Raw genomic sequence first — 19,955 nt, 5'->3', positions numbered from 1 at the left:
CTTGTATTGCAATGAAACTCCTGAAATACTGGCCCCCCGCGTCTTGTTTTTGATACACGAAACCGCCTGTTTTTAACACGAATGATTGAAAGGTCAAGGGTTAGCCATTAGCTTGTGCTAGCTGTGTCATTAGCTGCAATAAAATGAAAATGCTTTACTGAGAAAAAGGACCTTTGTGTGACGCTGTAAAAGAGTGTTCGAACCAGAACGTATGCCTGTAAAATATTCCCCTGCTTCCTCCTGACTAGAAGCTTTCTTTCCCCTCGTGACTCCACACGTTCTCCTCGCTGATGAAGCATCAGGTTCCTTCTCTCCTCGCCATCTTTGTCAACTCTGTCACTTTTTTACACTCCAGTTTTGCTGTGTTGCTTCTGAACACTTTGTGTGTGTCTTTGAAATGGGAGCGGCCCTTCAGTGAAGCCATAGGTGTAAAGCTTACTCACCTCTCATGCTTTGTTTCTGCTATCTGCTGCTGCTCTGACAGCACGAACGTCCATCAGGATCTCATGAGGGCTATAACTGTAGGTCCATAGTTCAACATGTTTGTCTGCTCTCTTTTCTGACGTTGTTGCATATCTTAACCTTCATGTGAGGAACTATGTAAACAAAAAAAAAGGACTCTTTTGAATTGAGATGACACCTTTACATTCTTTTTCTTTTGAAAATATTAAACTTGAAATATGAGAAAATAAAAAGCTCTTGTGTCACAATTGATTTTTGTCTTTGCAACTTATGTGATAGATAAAATTAAGTCCACATTAATCCCAAGCTAAAATAAGTTTGACTCTTACAGGTCATTTCAATCAATTACTTAATTGAAAATTCTAAATTTGGAATCCCATCTAATTTTTTCTTAATGAGGTTAGGAAAACTGCTGCTTGGGTGATTTCATCTCCATCGCTAACAACTGTTAGCTTTAGAGGTTCAGCTCACTGGGACACCTACAGCTGGAGCGTTTCTCCGCACACAAGAAGCAGATCCCGGTCCTGTCACCAGGTTCTCATGTCCAACCTGATGACCTACTACCAGCAGTCACAAAAACAGAAGCAAAACTAAAAACTAGAGAAGAAAAGTAAGAAGATCCCTGACCAAAATAGGTAGACAATATCTCTGCAAGAACAAGACATATATGTGTAGTTACTATAGTAATAAACCCTTCTGTAGATGTGTTGGTATAGCTCTTATTATCTTACTACCTGTATTGTCTTACTAGGTCTGACTAGAAAAATGGAGAAATTTATTTCAGCCTCAAAATATTTCACACTTTGTTTATATCCCACTCAAATTTATGATGCTGCATATTAAACCAGTATTGATTATAAAAAATTATTTATTGATTTTTATAATTGTGTGTGTTAAAAGGTTGTTCGCTCTTGCTGGTTGTCTATATTGCAATTCACCCGTCAGGCCACTAGATGGCAGCGTTCACCTTTCTAACCCGGCAAGAAACACAAGCCCCGCCCTCCCACTGACGTCAACACCCGGAAGCAAAACAAGCACAGGGGCATTTCTTGACATTACGTCGCTCAGTTTCCTGACTGAAAGGAGGAATAGATGTCTGTCAGCCCTGCGGAAAGTTTGGTGACCCAGTGGGAGAGGTCAGAGTGATTCTCTTCTTTAAAATAATCAACTTGTCTTCACGGAGATGTTTTATTATTAGAACGAGGGAAGGCGAAAGCTTAAACCGGTTAAAGACGCTACACCTGTCCGTCCTAGCATCTCTCTCTCTGAATGTTTGCCTCCAGATTGCAGCAGCCACTGATTTTACTGGGTCACACTGGTAGAGCTGGTAGTGACGTCACAACCCGACGTTATTATGTCATAATTTCCAGCAGAGGGCAGCAGATTCTCTCAACTTTAACAAGTTTTAGCTTACCGGTATATATCCAATATAGCAGTTTTTTGAACAGAGGTTTGAAATGTCCTGCTGGAACCTTTAATATAAATTAATAAATCTTTGCTTCTCATTGAATTGGAAAAGATCTGATGCCATGGAATTTGTGACGTTCACGTCGCCTGGTAAACCACTGTCGCTGTTAGCGTAGCCTCTGGTGTGTGTCGTGCAGTGAGCAGGCTCGTCTCCGGCAGCAGGTGGTGGAGGAGGACACCGAGGTGTGGCAGAGGAGCCCCGGCTTCACGGGCCTGGAGCGAGTAGGAGGAGTAGACCTGTCCTTCATCAAGGGGGATGACGTCAACGCCTGCTCCCAACTCGTGGTGCTCAGCTATCCTGAATTAGAGGTGAGCTGTCATGTCACAGCAGTGACGTGCGGTGAGGTTCATGGCTGGTGAGGCTCTGATGTCATCATAATCAGATGTACAAGCATATATGAACTGTTAGGTAAACAGACTTTTATCCCAAAGTCCACCCAGAGCAGTTGTGTGTGTTCAAAACCGGAAGGAAGAACAAGAAACAAATCGTCTCGTTTATCAAATATGTAATTTTTACCCTAATACAATATTTCTAAACAGATCTGGGTTCTCTGTCCCTAACACAAAATCTGGTGTTGTCTAAACCATGACAAAGGGTAGGAACAACACATTCCAGAGAATCTCAGATATTTATTATGACCATCTCTAGGCTCCACCTTAAGGATGAGCCACTATACATTAACACATATACAACGTGTCGTTCTCTGGCTGGTTGTTTTTCCCTTATACGGTCCTCCAGTGTCTCCATCTACAACAGAGAACCAAACAAATGACACAGCCGGCGTCCGCCGCTAAACGGTGGACGCCCATTACACAGTGTATTTAGCTATAACATTATTAGGTGTAATACAAAGTAAATACGAAACCTGAGAATATATTTGATAATATTTTCCTTCAGAACCTACAGTGTAGCTTATTCACCATTTAATTATCAACCGTGAGCGGGTTATTTTTAAAGTCTCAGAGCAGAATTATTTACACGTAGAAACTTTAACACACAAATAAGCACATTTGATTAAAAAAAAACGTTATGTTGTTACTACATGTTTGTTCATATGTTACGTTTACTTACAAATGAATTCCATGCGCTGCTCCTTCTGAACAAAAGCAGCGAAAAACTCTTGTTGAGATTTGTAAGGCAAATCGAGCGGAAAATAAATGGATGGCTGTAGTTTGCTGTCACTTCTTCCATGGCCGAAGAAGAAGAATCCCTGGGATCACCAGCGCCCCTTACCTGAGGCCGGAGAAATGTCTGCCTCACTACGTGCCTCTTCTCAGCCATTTCAGGACCGCTCAACTGAAGAAATATGTTGCACATATGCAGCAGTGATGGGCAGATGAAGCCCCATGAAGCATTGAAGCCTTTCATCCCAATCGGTTCACGGTGGTTTGGAGCTTCATGAGGCTTCATTTGCTCTAGTACGACATCTACTGGATGCTAAAATATCAGGTGGCATGAGTTTGAAGTGTGCGGCATTTTGCAGAAAGCCTGTTAATAAAATTCAGCAAAAAAAAAAAAAAAATATATATATACAGGTAGTCGCCGACTTACGACCTATGCAACTTACGACCGATCGACTTTACGACCACAATGTCCGGGTAGGGCGGGGCATTCCCTCCAGCCACAGTACTCACGCTCTGAGGCTCCCGCGCTCTCTTCAGTCCCCACGGCGCACACACGCTGTTCAGTCACACTGAGATCAGCAGCCCAGCCCACTACTGATGGGCTGGGCTGCTTAGGAGGCTGTGACGGAGAAATGTATGAATGACGTATGGAAAAACTGTCAAGCGTTACGTGAACTCTTCTGCTGGATTTGAAAGTGACGAAGAACTTGATCAGATTCGAGAGAAAATTGTGAAACTGGCAAAAAACCTCTACTTGGAGAACTCAGGAATGATCGCGCTGTAAGAAGAACTGATCGCGCTGGAAGAGAAAGAGTGGAAGAAGAAGAGAGAAGAGAAGCAGAGAAAGAAGAGGAGGAAACAGAAAAAATGTTCACCACCAAAGGCTTGTCAGAAGGCTTTTCCCTGTTAAATAAACTCCGTGCACACTTTGAAGAAATGCACATAGAACATAGAAACATTTGCAAGGATTGAACGGATGGCAAACGACGCTTTCCGTCCATATCGTGAAATTTATGAGGAGAAAAAGAAACGAACAATTCAGACAAAGCTCACAATGATTATGAAAAGATCGTCTCCCGCTCCCACCAACCCACACGCTGCCCCAGCTGACGATCCGGACGACCCCCAGCCAAGCACCAGCGCTGCTGGATTTAATTTTTACGTAAGAGTCGATTTACGACCAAGTCGAGTTACGACCGATCTGTCGGTCCCAATCGCGGTCGTAAGTCGGCGACTACCTGTATATATATATATATATATATATATATATATATATATACATACACACACACACAGTATATAATATATACAGGTAAACCTCGGTTTCCGACCACAATTTGTTCCGGAAGGCTGTTCGAATAGCTATTTGTTCGAATTCCAAATACAATTTTCCCATTTCAAATTATGTAAATGGTCTTAATCCGTTCCAAGACGCTAGAAAATTACCTTTTCTGGTAATTCGACATGTTATGTTATTTATATATCAAATTGTAAAGTAATGAAACATATCAAAGAAATGTAAAAGAAAGAAGCAAACGAGAAAGAAATCTGGTTAGCCCAAGATGCAAGTTATCGTCGTCTTTGGGACCGAAGTTTACGGAACTGTAACTCGTACCATAGGCAATGGAATGCAAATTAAGTGAAAAATTATTGAATACAGTGAGGGGAGGGTGGTTGGGGTTGAGAATGATTGTGTTTCTGTAACATTGAGGTGTAGCCAGTGATTATGCTTTGTGACATCATTGGTTTGTACTTAGAAACAACATTTTCTCCACTGTGGCAGGTTCCATTTCCTGAATCTCCTAAACTGACTCTCTCCACACTATCTATACCTCGCTCCAGAATACATCTAACACTATCTAATGTCCTAAATGTCTCCACACTATCTAACCACAACTCTCCACCAAACAACCACATTCTGAATGGAGTGTGATTGCTTTATATCGGTGTTGGAGCGAGTGTCGCTTGCCGAATCAGTCACGAGGTATCGGCCTCGTAGCGGGGCGTTCCCGTGAATGGAGCATCGATACGGAAGACACGTCCGATGCCTTGCTGCCGGCGAGGCTTCGGACGTCATCATTTACAGCACCTCTCATCGATGAAGCAAGCCTCGATTTGCGCTTCGCGGGAACACCCCTCTCCTGTTCGGCACACGCTTCGGAGCTTCAATCCCCAGCGTCACATCACTAGTATGCAGTTGTTGACAAAAAACCCACTACATTATATACACTATCGAAATTATGGAAATTTATTTCATAGAGCAAACATTTTAACATTTTAATAGCGACATATAGCCTCACGCCCTGTGCCGCCAAGATAGGCTCCGGCTCCCCGTGACCCGCTGCGGCGGATATAGCGGTGGTAATCTGAAGATGACTGACTGACTGAATATAGAGAGATAGCATTACGGTCTCACTAGCATACCAGCAGAGCTAGCCGAGCCATTGTACAATCCATGGTGATGCTCGGCTGGCTGGTACCTCACCGCATGTCTCTTCTCAGTATTTCAGTGGTAAATGTGAAAATACAGCGATTTTGAATAAAAATAACCTAAAATTAGTGATGTTAAATAGAAAATAACTTTATAATACTCAGCACTGGATAAATATAACTATTTAATTTATGTCTTTCATTTTTTTTCTCTTGATGGCAGGTGAGGCCATGCCATGCCGCACCTGCACGTCACTGTGTCACAACATCCTCAAATCACGTCACTGTGTCACAACATCCTCAAATCACACCTGAAGTATTGCACGAGTTGTGTCGCCCTTTACTGGCAAACAGTCAGTACAGCAGCAGGGATTAGTGTGCTGTGTCTGGATATGGAGACATAATATGCACAATTTTAATGGTCCATTCACAGAAGAATAAGCATGAACAGATGATACCGTTAAGAAGCGCCATAACACACCACTCAGTCAATGCTTTGCTTTGCCGCTCCCTCTCCCAGGTGCTGTATGAGGACAGTCAGATGGTGGCGCTAACGGCGCCCTACATAGCTGGCTTCCTGGCTTTCAGAGAAACCCCCTTCCTCCTGGATGCTCTGCAGCGGCTGGAGAGGAGCCAGCCTGAACTTCTGCCACAGGTCAGCCACTGCTTCCCCGCTTTCATGATCAGAATGGCGAATGTCCTGAAGGAGACGACTGATGACGACCAGCAGGCGCTGCCCAGGGAGCAGAGCTGGAGTCGTTATGATCAGTCAGTCAGTGTCACAGTCTAAACCTCTCATCCCCAGAATGCCTCACTGGCATTGCAACACTCCACCTTCAGCTGTAGACCGAGACCGCCGAGTTCACCACAGAAGGTCGCAGGCAGTCGTTTCAATCCATTAAACTTCTGTAGGGAGGACAGCTGAACGCCTATGAATAATAATTTAAACCCCATCTGGATCATGCAGTATTATTTCATATCATAATTACCAAAGATCGATTATGATGTGATATTGTTCTGTACTTTAATGTACTGTATATTGGGAACTGTGTGTTTGCGCACGGCACAAAATATCCCTTGGGAGGTATAAAGTTCTATCGTTTCGTATCTTATCATTGTATCGTATCATCTTATTGTGTCATGCTGTATCATTTCTTGTCAAATTGTATCGAATCACATCACTTAATCCTGTCTTATCCAATTGAAACACAAAATATTTACATACATGGAAACATGTAGTCGAGAGCACTTGTCCACCACTCAGCCTTTTTCCTGGTTAGCTCCTGTTTGAGCATTAAAGTCGATTGATGGAAGAAGGACTTCTTTATTCTAACCTTCTTGAACGGTGGTACCTCATATCTCCTTCCAGAGTGCAATAGCCTGTATTCAGTCTATAAAACATGACTGGTGTTTGAGGGGATGTTTTTTGCCAGCCTCAGCATGCTGTTCGCATACGTGGAAGTATACAGTTCCTGAAGTCCCTTTCCAACATTTTTGAACAAATGTTTAGTTGTTGTGACATCTGTGACTTTAGTGCTACAGACAGACATCCATCCCAGGTGGTGCTACAGTACTGAAGAACACTCATAATAACAGAAATGACAAACAAAAGAAGAATCTTTTTACTGGTACCAAAAGATCTTAAACGGCAAAGGAAATAGATTCTTTGCTTTGTTTTCTTATCACTGATTCGCTCTGATCTTTCTATCACTACTCCTAGGCATGTGTATGAACACACCTGATTGATCTGTTCACTATGAATAGTAATAGGGAGTTTTTTTCTGGTGGTGCGCCAAAAACAATCTCTTCTGTCTTATTTGTGTTTATGATGAGAGTGTTGTTATTACTCCATTCAACCACCTTATTTACCCTCTTTTGGTGCAGTCCAGGGTCATTGAGGTTATTTAAGAGAGAAATTAACACTGTCATCACAGTACTTCAGAATGTACTGGTCTGGTCTGTTACTAGTAATGTTCCTTTTCATCATGTCGGTGTTGCATCCCTCTCCACAGGTGGTGTTTGTGGATGGGAATGGACTCTTTCACCACAGAGGTTTGTTTCCTTTACTTCATGACGCACTCATCAAAAATCATGAGAGATTTTTAAATCTCTTTTCAAGTCATTTTTAAATTTCATTTTGAGAAAGCCAAAAGTGGAATGAATAACACGAACAGGGCTGTGTTCCATTTTGCTCTTACATCTAGTGGATAACTCTTCTTAAATGACCTAAACATGTTCCATTAGTGGTACCGGTGGAATCTGTTGACACATTGCTGCCAGATGTGATGCAGTGTTGGAAATATTCCGGACGGTAATGTTTGCTACTTCTCAGCAGCTCGTGATTAATTTAGTCTTGAAGGATGAAAAGACAACACAAGCCAGTGTGTGTATGAGGGTATTCAGTCTAATGAGTGTATTCTATTGCCGTGCTGTAACGACTTACAAGAAGACTATCATTAACAGAATAATTCTCAGCCGTTGGTTCTGCCTGTCGGCATGTCTGCAGTTTGACGGATCCATTTGTGTCAGAACCAGGGTGTTTGTGCTGCCCTGTCTCTGCGTCTTTAACTGCATCCCTATTCATAGAGTTCGGCCTCGCCTGTCATCTCGGAGTGCTGTCCGGGCTGCCCTGTGTGGGTGTGGCCAAGAACCTGCTGCAGGTCCAAGGTGTGCACAAAGGTGAAGAACACCAGACACAGGTGAGAGCAAGGCGCTCCTCCACCAAATGACTTTGTTTCCTGTTTGCACTGCATAGTGGGAAAAAGTGAGGAAGTGTCAGAGGGGGGATGATGCCGAGGATAGAACCTCCTCTTGGTTGGGGATGTGTGTACCAAAATCATATTTGCAGTTCTTGGTGTACATGCGCGCGCGTGCGTGCGTTTGTGCGTGCGCGTGTGTGTTGTTTTGACAGTGTGACTTTAATTTCCACCCTAGGCCTCCTTGTGTCGCTCATTCTAATGTGACTTTTTGAATACAGATCAACAAATAACTTTGGTTACAGTTTACCTGTGGGACGGCACAAACCAAGTGTAATTAATGTGCTAATGCTGGCGTGTTCCCATCTGCAGCCTCGGTGACCTGCTGAGGACAGAAGGAAAACAAATGAAATATAAATCCACTGAGGAACGAGGCAGAGTCTAAAGGAGAGGATGGATGAACTGACTCTTGTTTTTTTGGGAAAAGATAACAGCAGACTTCCTAGAGTCTGGGGGAGAACACGGTGATAACATCAAGGCTTTATGATTGTTATTATGCTAATTCGCCTCATCTGTCCCAGGTGTTCAGCGCTTGTGGCTTTAGCGTTGGCAAATGTCGGATTGTCTCCTCGGTGTGGAGGAACCTGATCTCCTTGTTTACACAGAACGTAGTTTGTCCACAGAGACGCTCATGATTCTGTCTGAAGGCCAGAACTCGAGCGCATTGGACGGTTCATTTTGAGTATCGGGTACAATCAGCTTTGCGCGCCCACACCGCATCTTTGGGCCAAAGCTTTTAGGCTTGAATCGGTTACCGTGCATGAAAGTTTAGAACTCCCCTCCCGTTTGTACTGATGTAATTACCGCTCTCATGGGCTCCATCTAATTTGTCGACAGGCACGCACAAAATTGCAAAAGCCTGGCGTCAACAGTGGCGCTGGCGTTTGAAAGCTCGGTGGGAAATTAGCTGTGAAGTAATCCGTGAAACACAAGACATAATAGGCTCCTGACCAAACATCAGAAAATTAGATGTTAAAAAATCAGGTTAGCCGTTACTGGATATACGAGCCCATTGGCATGGACTGATGTGCTCCAAGACTCCATTGCATGACAGGATGGCTTCCAGAAACACTTGAGTTTTAACTACAAGTCTAAAAGACTGAAAACGGGACATACTTTCATTTTTAAAAAATAGTTTAGCCTTAATCCCACTTCATTGACTTAGAAACCGCGTGTCTGAATATGTTAGAGGACAGGGTTCATGTTTATTCTCTCCATTCCTTGCAGTTTAAACACAGACTGGTGGCTTCTGTCCTGTTATTCAGATGTATGAACATTCAATTGGCTAGTCAAGCAGTCACATGGTTTAAAGACAGCCTGTATGGCATCAGGTTTTTATTGGTGCTAAACTATATCTGATTTAAATGCATGCTGCCAGCAACGGAAGCTTCACCGCCATCAAGTCGTTATTCTGTAAACACCAACTTGAACTCTTCTGCTCCCAGAGTTGCTTTTATTTAGTGACTAAATTTTCAAATGAATCCGGCATTAACAAAAGAAATTCCGTGACAGAGTGACCCTGTAAATGAAGAGAGAAAAGGAAGCTGCAGTTTGAGTTCATCCAGCGGAAGAAAATGAAACCAGAAACGAATGATCGTTAATGGATGTAAACACGACCGCAGCAGCAGGAAGCAAGATGGAAATATGGACAGAAGAGAAAAAGAGAAGAAAATAAGAGAAGAGAGGAGAAGGGAAGAGATTTTTGATCTTTAAAATCATGTTTATTCATAGTCAATATTACTAGTCAATATTACAAGATAGTCACGTTGACACATCCAAGAAAGATTCACGCAAATGGGAACTCACACTTCAAAACCACATTATATGAACTGTAGGAACATAAGCAAAATATACGTGAATTAAACCAAACACTGACTGAACACAAGCTCTTCACTCAACACGGAACATAAGACACTTTTGACACACCAGGTTCGTAAAAGTGTCTAAATCATTCACAGCTCTGACATAGTTAAAATCAATTCTGATTCTTTCTTAACAAATTCTTCTTAAAATGGTTTCTGCACTGCAGTCAGATAAACCCTCAACCTTTTTCTTCCTGCCTAGATAAATTTCCATCTTTGCTTGGCCCTGAAGAAAATTTAGAAGAGAAGAGGAGAAGTCTGGATTGTTCTCTTCCTCTGTGCCTCTTATATCTCCATCCCTGCTTTTTCTACTTCCTCTGAATTACTCCATCCCTTTTATTTCTCTTTTGCTTCCTCCTCTCTTTATCCCCCTCCGTCTCTCCCTCTCACTCGAACTAGTGTGTTATTGATGACTGGCTCTGTTTTTGTGACTTCTGCCATTTCAGGCACACACACACGCACGCACACACACACACACACACACACACACACACACACACACACACACACACACACACACACTCTTGGCCTCCTCCCAGCAGGGATTGGAAGCCCTGTGCATCCCCTCCCGTCTCCCCGCTGGTTGTTTGCTGTAATCACTCATAGTAGAAAAGACAACTCATTCATCACAGAGGCTAAGTCTCCTTCATCGCTCAGGCCTGGAACCCACAGCATACTTGTCACCTGCAGTCAGCATCACCACGTCTGACTCTTCGACTCGGAGCCCAAAACTTTCAGTTTCTCTTTGAAAAAATGTCCTTGGACCCATCACTGCTTTTTATTGGGAAGGTTCAGGCATTTTGCTCGAGAGGGAAATGCTAACAAGCTTAGTCAGAGAAACATCAGATGTTCCCATGAACCCCAGTCCTTGTCTGAGTCCCTGGAGCATCACCTCCAAACTCCTTATCACAGCCCTACCCACTCCAAAGCAGAGGATGTCAGATCAGAATTCTTCGGAGCATTGACATTTATTCTCATTTGGAGTTTTTAAAAGTTGATGTTGGTCCAGCTGCTCCACTCCACATCTATCACCTCTTATTTTGGCATCTCCTCCACAGATTGCTGCTCTGCAGAAAGGAGGCGACAGCTTCCCGCTCACTGCTGCCTCGGGGAAGGTGTTGGGAAAGGTAGGCAGGACAGACCCGGAAACGTTGACCTGACCAAGTTTGAGTCAAGCTGAACGCCGATGTCTTTGTGTTCAGGCGCTCCGGAGCTCCGACTCCAGCTCCAAGCCCGTCTACGTGTCCGTCGGCCACAAGATCAGCGTGGACACGGCTGCGCGCCTCACACACTCCTGCTGCCGCTACCGGGTCCCGGAGCCCATCAGACAGGTACACCCCAACACGCCAACGGGCCAACTTCACTCAAAATTCATGCTGAAAAGGTGCATCTACTGTATGTTGTTGTTTAGAAGCTAAATGAAAGGGTCGGTCAAGCCTCACTTACTCTAATATTATATCGATATTGATCAGGTATCAACTCTCAGAGCCGGATCAATACCTGTAGCCAATAAGAACAAATCAAGTCAACTCTTCGTTGATCTGCTCAGAGCAGTTTCTGGTTATTAACTAAACTCTGATATGCGTTCTGTTTTTTGATGTATAGTTTCTAATAAACAGTTGTCTTCATTTTCCGTCCATCCACCATTTCTTCTTCATGTGTTCTGACAGTCGTCTGATATTGATCCCTAACTTAGGACACTGATAGCTTTATCCGTTTATTAACTTTGTGAGGCTGCTGCTAATAATTTGGATCGTGGTTTGATTGAGTTAGCTCTGCTTGCTGGCTTTTGTTGAGAGCTTTAATTGTTCTCAGGCAGCATCTTTGTGTCTCTGTAAATCACTTTTATGGATTATATTCCCTCTGCAGTGACTCAGCAGTTTGGTTTAATATTTGAGTTTCAACACGACAGCCGTTTGAATGAGGATATTTTTTTGCTCAAAATGAGAATATGAAATATCTCAAATGTTTTAGCATCTCCTTTCTGATCTTAAACAGCATCTGTGTTTTCTGACCAGGCTTGTGTGACATGTTAAAAAATAATTTCAACATTTCCGATAAGAGCATCGCAACTCATTTTAGGGTAGGAGTAAAACCAAAAACCTGCCTGGGCCTGAACGCATCCCTCCTCGTACTTCAGGTTGTTCCTCTTTCTGCCTCTGGGAGGCGCTGTGCTTCTTCTGTTACCTGTTCTTTTACTTCCGCTGCACAAAAACATACATTCACACACATGCTAACACACCACCAGTGTCAATGCATTTCATCAAAGTGTGAAGTATTTAGGTAGAGGGGGAGGAGATGTGGACATGAGGGAGAACGGGGGACACTCTTATGTCTCCACTCAACCAGGGGCATCTCTGTCCCACATACAGACATTTTCAAGTCTCTTTATTGCTGGCATCACAGATAACAAACCTCACAGATCCAACCCTGGCGGGTGTCATGTCCAGCCTGGAACGCCGCGTTAACGTCATGACTTCCTCTGCGGGTCCCTCAGATCTCCGAGGCCTCTGTCTTTTTGTTTGTGAAGTTTGAGCACGAGCTGCATGACATTCCACACGTCTGTGACTTAAGAGGGTTAAAAAAATCTAAATGTATATCAAACTCTAAAGTGTTTCTAGAGATCCATGTCTGCAGATTCTGCCGTGAAGATGTTTTTTAAAAAATTGAATCGAAAATCTTATTTTACAGAAGGTGTTAATTTTGTTTTGGATCGATAGAGGGTGTCACAAAAGGTCAAAAATTAAAAAGACAATCAAAAATATTGCTTTCCTTCCTGCTTCAGCCTCTGGTGGTTCATCATTCCAATGAATCGTCTCCTCCAACCCTCTCTACACCGTCTAATAAAACCTTCTCTGCTTAGATCAGGACTGAAAAACCCCTCCTTCCACTCCTTCCTTCAGATCGAGACAGATGAAAGGAAAAGATGACATCATGTTAGGATTCTGCAGTGAAGACTCGTGTGTGTGAGAGAGCTGCAGCAGAATCTGGTGAACCACAGCCTCCCAACTAATTCAGCAGCGTTCCCTCACGCCATTAAATCCACACACTCCTCCTGGGTCCTGCGGTTCAAGCTGTAGAAAACCAGTGAGAAGAAGAAAGTGAGGAGACGCCTGACACCCGATTAGGGCGAGCAGAGGGCGCTGTGCTGCTGGGAAACCAGAGAACAGGGAATATTTTGGGAGTTTAGATCTATTGAGGGAACCTGCACCTCACTGGTGATTCATCAAGGCGTGACGCCCTTCTCCTGCACGGATCTGTCAACGGGGTAACGCTGATTCTGCAGCTTGAGAACATAGAACGCAGCGTTAAAACATGCAAACATGTCTGCAGGCAGGGTGGAAGCTGGACACATACAACACCAGCAGTTGTCTTCATGAATAATTTACTTTCTGTTGGGCTGAAAGGGAGCGGATGATTTTATCAAAGACTCTCAGTAAAACCCTCCATTAGAGGACGGCTCACACAGACTTGTTGGTTTTTCTGGATGTCATTTGAATGTTAACGTGGCATGAAGATGATGGACACTTTTTAGCAGCTCAATGAAGATGCGTTTATCAGGGAGATGTTTCTGAGCTGCAGTTATGCGGCGGTTCAAAATATGAATCAATTTCATTTGAAATCATGGTCCTTGTTTCTTCTTCTGCGCCTCCTCTTCTTCTGCACCCTCTTCTCTATTGTGCTGCTCTTCTTCTGCAGTGGGTTTAAAGCTGAAACCTGACTCTGACTGACTTCCCTGACAAACATACATCCTGTCTGTTGACTGGTACAACAATCAAAAGAAGTGATGGTAATGGAGTTCCACGGCCTGTTAATCTAGTATCTTAGCAGCTAGCTAGCTCTAGCGACCTAGCTCCACCTGACCGGCCATTCAAGAGGTGGTGCCTTCTCATTGGCCCGACGCATGACCATCCGAATGAGCGATGAGCTCCAGAGACAGGGCTGACGCTGCGTTTTGCCGGAGGTTGTGCACGCCGTCGGTCGTTATCTTCAGGCTGAAAGCCATTACTCCCCAGTCCCCTCTTCTCCCTCCCCCTTCACATGCTGATGGGAAAACATGCGCTGGTAATGGGCCTCCGAGGAGCCGCCTGAGTCATACACTAATAAACTATTTCCAGGCCTCTCCTCCCTGTCTGAGTGCTATGCTCCGAGAGGAAGTCACTGATTACTTTCCCTCACCCCTTTACAGTTGTTAGCTTTACGCCACTGTAGTGTCGCCTCGCATCAGACTGGAGTCTTTGTCCTGTCTATCAACGCTTTTCCGGCTCGATCTTTCCTGGAAGTCTGGGAGACTTTGGCTTGAACTCACTGGAAGCATCTAAACCGTGACCCTGCACTCTCCTGCTAAAAACACCCCCCCAACCACCCCACTGTACCATATAAGAGTACAGGTGGTCTTCAACCTACAAACACAACTGGTTTCTCGAGGCTGTTTCGTAAGCTGAATTGTTTCTAAGTCGTTATTTGTTAAAGTTCATTCTGTAATTACCATTTTTAGTCATTTAAAAGTCATTTCTGCTCTAAATACTAAAGTTCTATTCCCATAGACTGACCGAAACAATTACAGGACATAAAACAACCCATAATAATGGTTTTCTACTACACTAATGTGAATGGCGCACTGATGTCACTTCCTGGTCATCAGAAGTCAGACACGCCCCTTTGTGTTTGATGAGCCTGTTTTATTTCATCAAGTTTCTCAGTTAACTCCACTAACAGTTAACATTAAACAGCAAAACATTCAGAGTTCAGCGTTATCATCAGTTAATGCTTCCAGGCAGAAACCTGGCTCGGCCAACATCGGTTCCTACTAGTGCTGTCATGCAATCACAAAAATTAATGTAATTAATTACAGGATTTTTAAATAATTAATTAATCACATTTTAATCTCATACCAGCTAAAGGCCCCCAAATAAAGAATTTGAATTCTAGGACATTACAAAATGTAGTGCATGACTAATCAATAGAATACAACAAGAAGAGAAGATTTGAAATCCACAGTTTTATTGGTTAAGTGTGCTTTATAAATGAAATTCAAAAGAAAAAAGGCCAAGCACATCAGCAAACCAATTGGGCCAGGTGCATTTCTCAAAAATGCAATACAAATACAATTAAATAAACTAAATAAAATTCAGAAATAAAATAAGGCGGAGTCTCAAAAAGGCACATAAGCAGACTCTCAATCAAAATTAATACTAAAGCTGACTCAGTACAGCAATTCGAAATGAAAAGTATAACATGCCTCTCAATAAGGCAACTACAGAATTTCCGCACTATAAGGCGCACTGGACTATAAGGCACACCCTCAATAATTTGTTTGTGTTTAAAAGTTATTTAATATATAAGGCGCACCGGATTATAAGGCGCACACAATAAAAAATAAATAAAATTTATGTGATAAACTGCAGCGGCTGTAGTTGCGCAATCCGTCCACTGGGTAGAGCTGCGCTGCTCAGGCAGTCATGATTGCGTTCATGACTTCCTGACTACCTTTGAATGGTCCCTATTGTTATGTTAATGAGCCATTCTGAGCCTCATCAAGGAAACCTGATCACTTGATCACTTTGCCAGTCTTAGCCAGACTGCCGGCTTTTTTTCAGCGATCATGTTTTTAACCAATATTAATATGACTATTAATCCATATATAAGACACACCGGATTATAAGGCGCACTACGAGTTTATGAGAAAATTTTAGGCTTTTAGATGCGCCTTATAGTGCGGAAAATATGGTAAATAGCAAGATGCAAACAGGCATTTCCTTTAAAAGGGTAAGCTAACGTTCAACTCTGTGTCCTTGACATGTTTTGCATTTAAATGATACGTTAGGCTGGAGCTGCTTCGGTGATATGAAAATTCTCTTTTACAAAAGGTACAAATCACTGCATTTTTGTTGATAGTCTTAGTTCTTTTTATGAATAAACTTTCCGCCCAAAGATCCCAGTGGGCTTGCCTCGCTCTACTGTGTCGCGTCCATCTCTCTTATCGGCCACTCTGCTTTTGACTAGTGGCGCAGGTAGGAAGTGACGTCACTGCAGCCTACGGGTCCCTCAATGGGCCAAATTTAAAATGCTTGCGCATTGACTTGTCACTCACAATTAATTACCTTAATTTTTATAGCACGTTAATTTTCAGCGTAATTAATTAATCTAATTAAGAACTGACAGCCCTAGTTACTACATGAACATAAATACATTGTGGGTTTGTTTCCTGCTCAGAAGTTCACAGAGATGTGGAGAAAAGGAGGAAACGCTGCAGATGACGCCAACAGGAAAGAAGAAAAGACTGCATGAAGTGTGACATCAGAGCAAACTATTCACTTAGCCTGAAATTTACTGAGTCATGTTAACGTGACCTGTGAAATCTGAACTTATGGAGTGTTCATGTTTACGCTGCTAGATGGGGGGTTGTTCGTATCCACGAATGTTGGTAAGTTGGATATTCGTATCTTGAGAACGACCTGTCTTGCATTCCCTGCTGAGAGACGATAACTGTGGCACCGCGATCCAATCAGGAAGAACGAAACACACCGGCTGCAGCTGCGCTCCAGATTGCAAAAATAGATGGACTTTCAATGTGAGTGATTGACGATGGAGCCAGGATGCAGGGAACGGAGGAGGAGGAGCAGGAGGAGTATTTGTGTGTTGTGTGGTACAGGTAAACGTTACTGAGGAATATGTTTGTGTATGAGTCGGGGCTTTTTTCTGTATCGTGTTGTTGTTTTTAGTTTTATGTTTGTGTTTATATCTTCAGTGAAGACTCAAGGATTTGGTCAGCATACAGCAGGACGTGTGTGTGTGTGTGTGTGTGTGTGTGTGTGTGTGTGTGTGTGTGTGTGTGTGTGTGTGTGTGTGTGTGTGTGTGTGTGTGTGACTTCAACAGGTCTCCACATTTTCATTTTTATCTAATCTCAACTTTCTTCATCTTCACTTCATTGATCCACTTTATCTGATCAATTCATCTATCTCTACCCCCCATCCCCACCACACACAAACACACACACACACACACACACACACACACACACATACATACCTGCAGAGTGTATTTTTGTCATATCTACGGTAACACAAACGTACATGGCTCACACATTCACACACGGGGCAGACAGTAACACAAAGTACTAGAGTATTCCTCACAGGAAGCCTCCCCAGCCTGCATGCTGCGGCCTCCAATTGTAATGATCATACGTCTAGTTGGAGGAAGTTAACAGGCATCATGTGGAACCGGACTCTAGGGGCGCTAACCGCTAGCTTGTGGAAGGATCCGGGATGTGTTGTGGTTTGAAGTGGACTGGTCCTCTGGCGCCCGAGGCTGTCTAAATGTTAATGTATGGCTGCCTGACATTCTGTCACTGCAGACACTGGACATCAGCAGAAGGTCTGGAGGATGGGGGGTCAGGGAGGGGGCGATCAGGAGGAAAATATTTAGAGTGATAAAAGGGATGCGCTGTCGAGTAATGAAGGAAAGTAAACAGACATGAAAGCACAGCGCGGGATCCAGACAGGAAGAGGGGCTAAATTATATCGGCATGGCTGCAGGGCTTGAGGGGCTTTGTGGGGTTGGGGGGGCTGGAGGATAAATACCTGCCCCAGGCCAATGAACCAAACGAGAACCTCCACCCCGTGCATGTGTGTGTGGTCTGAACAGGCCTGGAGCCCCTGCAGGGCACCGGGGGGGGCGCATCTGCTCACCTGTGGACCTGTCCAGGAAAGAGACGGGGGCATGGGGGTCATTATTCACTCCAGTCGCGACCGGTTCAGAATTTAAATCTTGCTTCCTAGCTCAGATATTGTGAGGTCACTTGTCCTGATGGGGGTGGGTCGGCGCTCTGTTCACATCCTTCTTTCTGATTGGTCATTGCCTGACGGTCGTTGCCTGTTTACCAGAACCAAACAGAGCTTCTGAACAGTCGGTGTGTGACGAACGAGAGGTAACATCAGTGTGTTAACACACATCAAGCACAAGGAAGTAGGCGCAGAAATGTTTGCTGAGCCTTAAACTCTGCTTCTCAGTTGTTTGTTTGTTTGTTTATTGGCCTCAAACAGCATTTTGTGTTGTTCTTTGTGAAATCACTTCATTCTCATTTCAAACAAAGATAATCACTTTGTAACTTCCTTTTTCACATCCAAGTTTCTGAGCACATTAAGGAACGTGTTCAACACCTCTCTTCACCTCTCTTCATCCCCGTCCCATGCTTCTCACTCTCTCTGAAAAAACTAGGGAAAAAGTAAAAGACGATTGTAGACAAAATGATTGAGAACGGATAACTGTTTTTTTTTCCTGAATTTTTTCTGTTTTTTTTTAGTTTGAGAAATGTTTAAAGGTTAGATGTTTCGCACAGTACTATTGAAAATTATCTTTACGCGAATCTCTTGGCTTTTTGTCAACATGATTATTTTGTAATTTTTTTTGTGAATTAATGCGATGTCAAAAATCTCTCTCTCTCTCTCTCTCTGGTTTCCTCCATTCTAATCCTCCCTCTCTCTTCTTTTTCACAGGCTGACTGTCGCTCCAGAGAATTCCTGCGGATCCACTTCCCAGCCGCAAGAACAGAAATCAAAGAATGAGGTAAGTGTGAGTTTCCACACTCTGGCTGACCCCCAACACACGCACACACACACACACACACACACGTTTATTTTCATTTCCTTCCTTATAAAATACAGAAGAGAAGCAGGTAGTTAATGTCTGATGAAATAAATGGAGGTCAGAGGTCAGCGATGATGCTGGTGGTTGGGATTCGTTTAGATGGCGGTGTGCATTAAGACGTCTTGCTGGTGACTACTCACGCCTCCACCCGGTTGCAGAGAGCTTTTGATGAATTCTCTGCCTGGTGTGGCGGCAGAGGTGAGCGGGGAACACCTGTCGCTAAGGAGCGGCGTCACAGATTTGGACTCAACCCTCATCCTCTTTACTGATCAGAGCTGCAGAAGAGGCTTCAGATGCTCCCTCACCATGCCACCTCCACAACCAGCTGTTTTCTAAGGTGTAACTGGTTCGAATCAACTACAAACTCTCGTGCGACGGCGTGTGAGCTCTCACATCCTCCAGCGTGCCCCAATGGGAACCGTAATGGGATATCCGTGTTCATCCGTACCAAAGCCCCCTGATGCGGCGCTGCTCTTTGATCAGCCTCTCTACAAAGAGACGGAGACAGGGAGACGGGCTTTGTGCTGAGTAGGCGAGACCGTGTAGGGTTCCCCCGGGCCTCAACCCAGCTTTACTCTCTCCCTACGCCTGCAGGATCATCCCACCGGAACCACCAGTGGGACTTGATCTAGAACACAATGATATTCTGGATCTGGTGATCCAGGATGTGTATATCATCGCGATGACATCATAATTCACCTGTTTCTCTGAGCTCCAAAAAGCATAATGGGTTCTGAATAGGTGAAGGGGTGAGGGCTCGGTGAGCCGAGGTTTTCAGCCCGTGGGGGGGGACATGAAGCGTGGATCAGCCAGCGAGGAGAAGAAGCAAACGGAACAGATGAGGGAATAAACCGAGTGCAAGGGAAGGAAGAGAACAATGGGTGGAAAAATCAATGGCTGTGTTGGAGAGAAGAGGAAAGGCAAGAAGATGAAACGGATGAAGATCAGGAGAAAAATTGAGTGATGGAGCTGGATTTAACTTCTGCTGTCGCTGATTGTTCTGACATCAGAGAAAAACGGTGCTTTATCAGGCCCGAGTCCTTCTAGTGTATGGCTTCTAGACCACGTTGAGCCCCTCCCTCGTCTTTTTTTATCCATTTTAAACCGTCCAAAAGGGGCATGTCTCTTCACAACGTCACTGCCCATCTCTCTTTCAAACTCGTGTCTGCCATTCTGTAAAACATTTGTTTGATTGCTAACAAA

General features: G+C 43.8%; 1 protein-coding gene across 6 annotated transcripts in view; it reads left to right on the top strand.

The window, feature by feature from the left end:
- Positions 1-1,470: 1,470 nt before the first annotated feature.
- LOC137599907 (endonuclease V-like) overlaps positions 1,471-19,955 on the top strand; it is a 32,469-nt gene continuing 13,984 nt past the window's right edge. For 5 of the 6 annotated variants that reach the window (XR_011036888.1, XR_011036890.1, XR_011036889.1 and 2 more), the window contains exons 1-8: positions 1,472-1,598; positions 2,046-2,238; positions 6,005-6,139; positions 7,497-7,536; positions 8,071-8,183; positions 11,161-11,229; positions 11,305-11,433; positions 18,602-18,671. Coding sequence is in view for 3 of the 6 variants with exons in the window: in XM_068321145.1 (XP_068177246.1) it covers positions 1,555-1,598; positions 2,046-2,238; positions 6,005-6,139; positions 7,497-7,536; positions 8,071-8,183; positions 11,161-11,229; positions 11,305-11,433; positions 18,602-18,670 (792 nt within the window). In the remaining 3 variants the exon portion in view is untranslated. Of the gene's footprint in view, positions 1,599-2,045; positions 2,239-6,004; positions 6,140-7,496; positions 7,537-8,070; positions 8,184-11,160; positions 11,230-11,304; positions 11,731-18,601; positions 18,672-19,955 lie in introns of those variants that run through there. The other variant, XM_068321144.1, reaches the window with a different exon arrangement.

Source organism: Antennarius striatus, chromosome 8, assembly GCF_040054535.1.
Source record: "Antennarius striatus isolate MH-2024 chromosome 8, ASM4005453v1, whole genome shotgun sequence".
Taxonomy (NCBI): domain Eukaryota; kingdom Metazoa; phylum Chordata; class Actinopteri; order Lophiiformes; family Antennariidae; genus Antennarius; species Antennarius striatus.
This window is presented reverse-complemented; position numbering and strand designations above follow the sequence as displayed.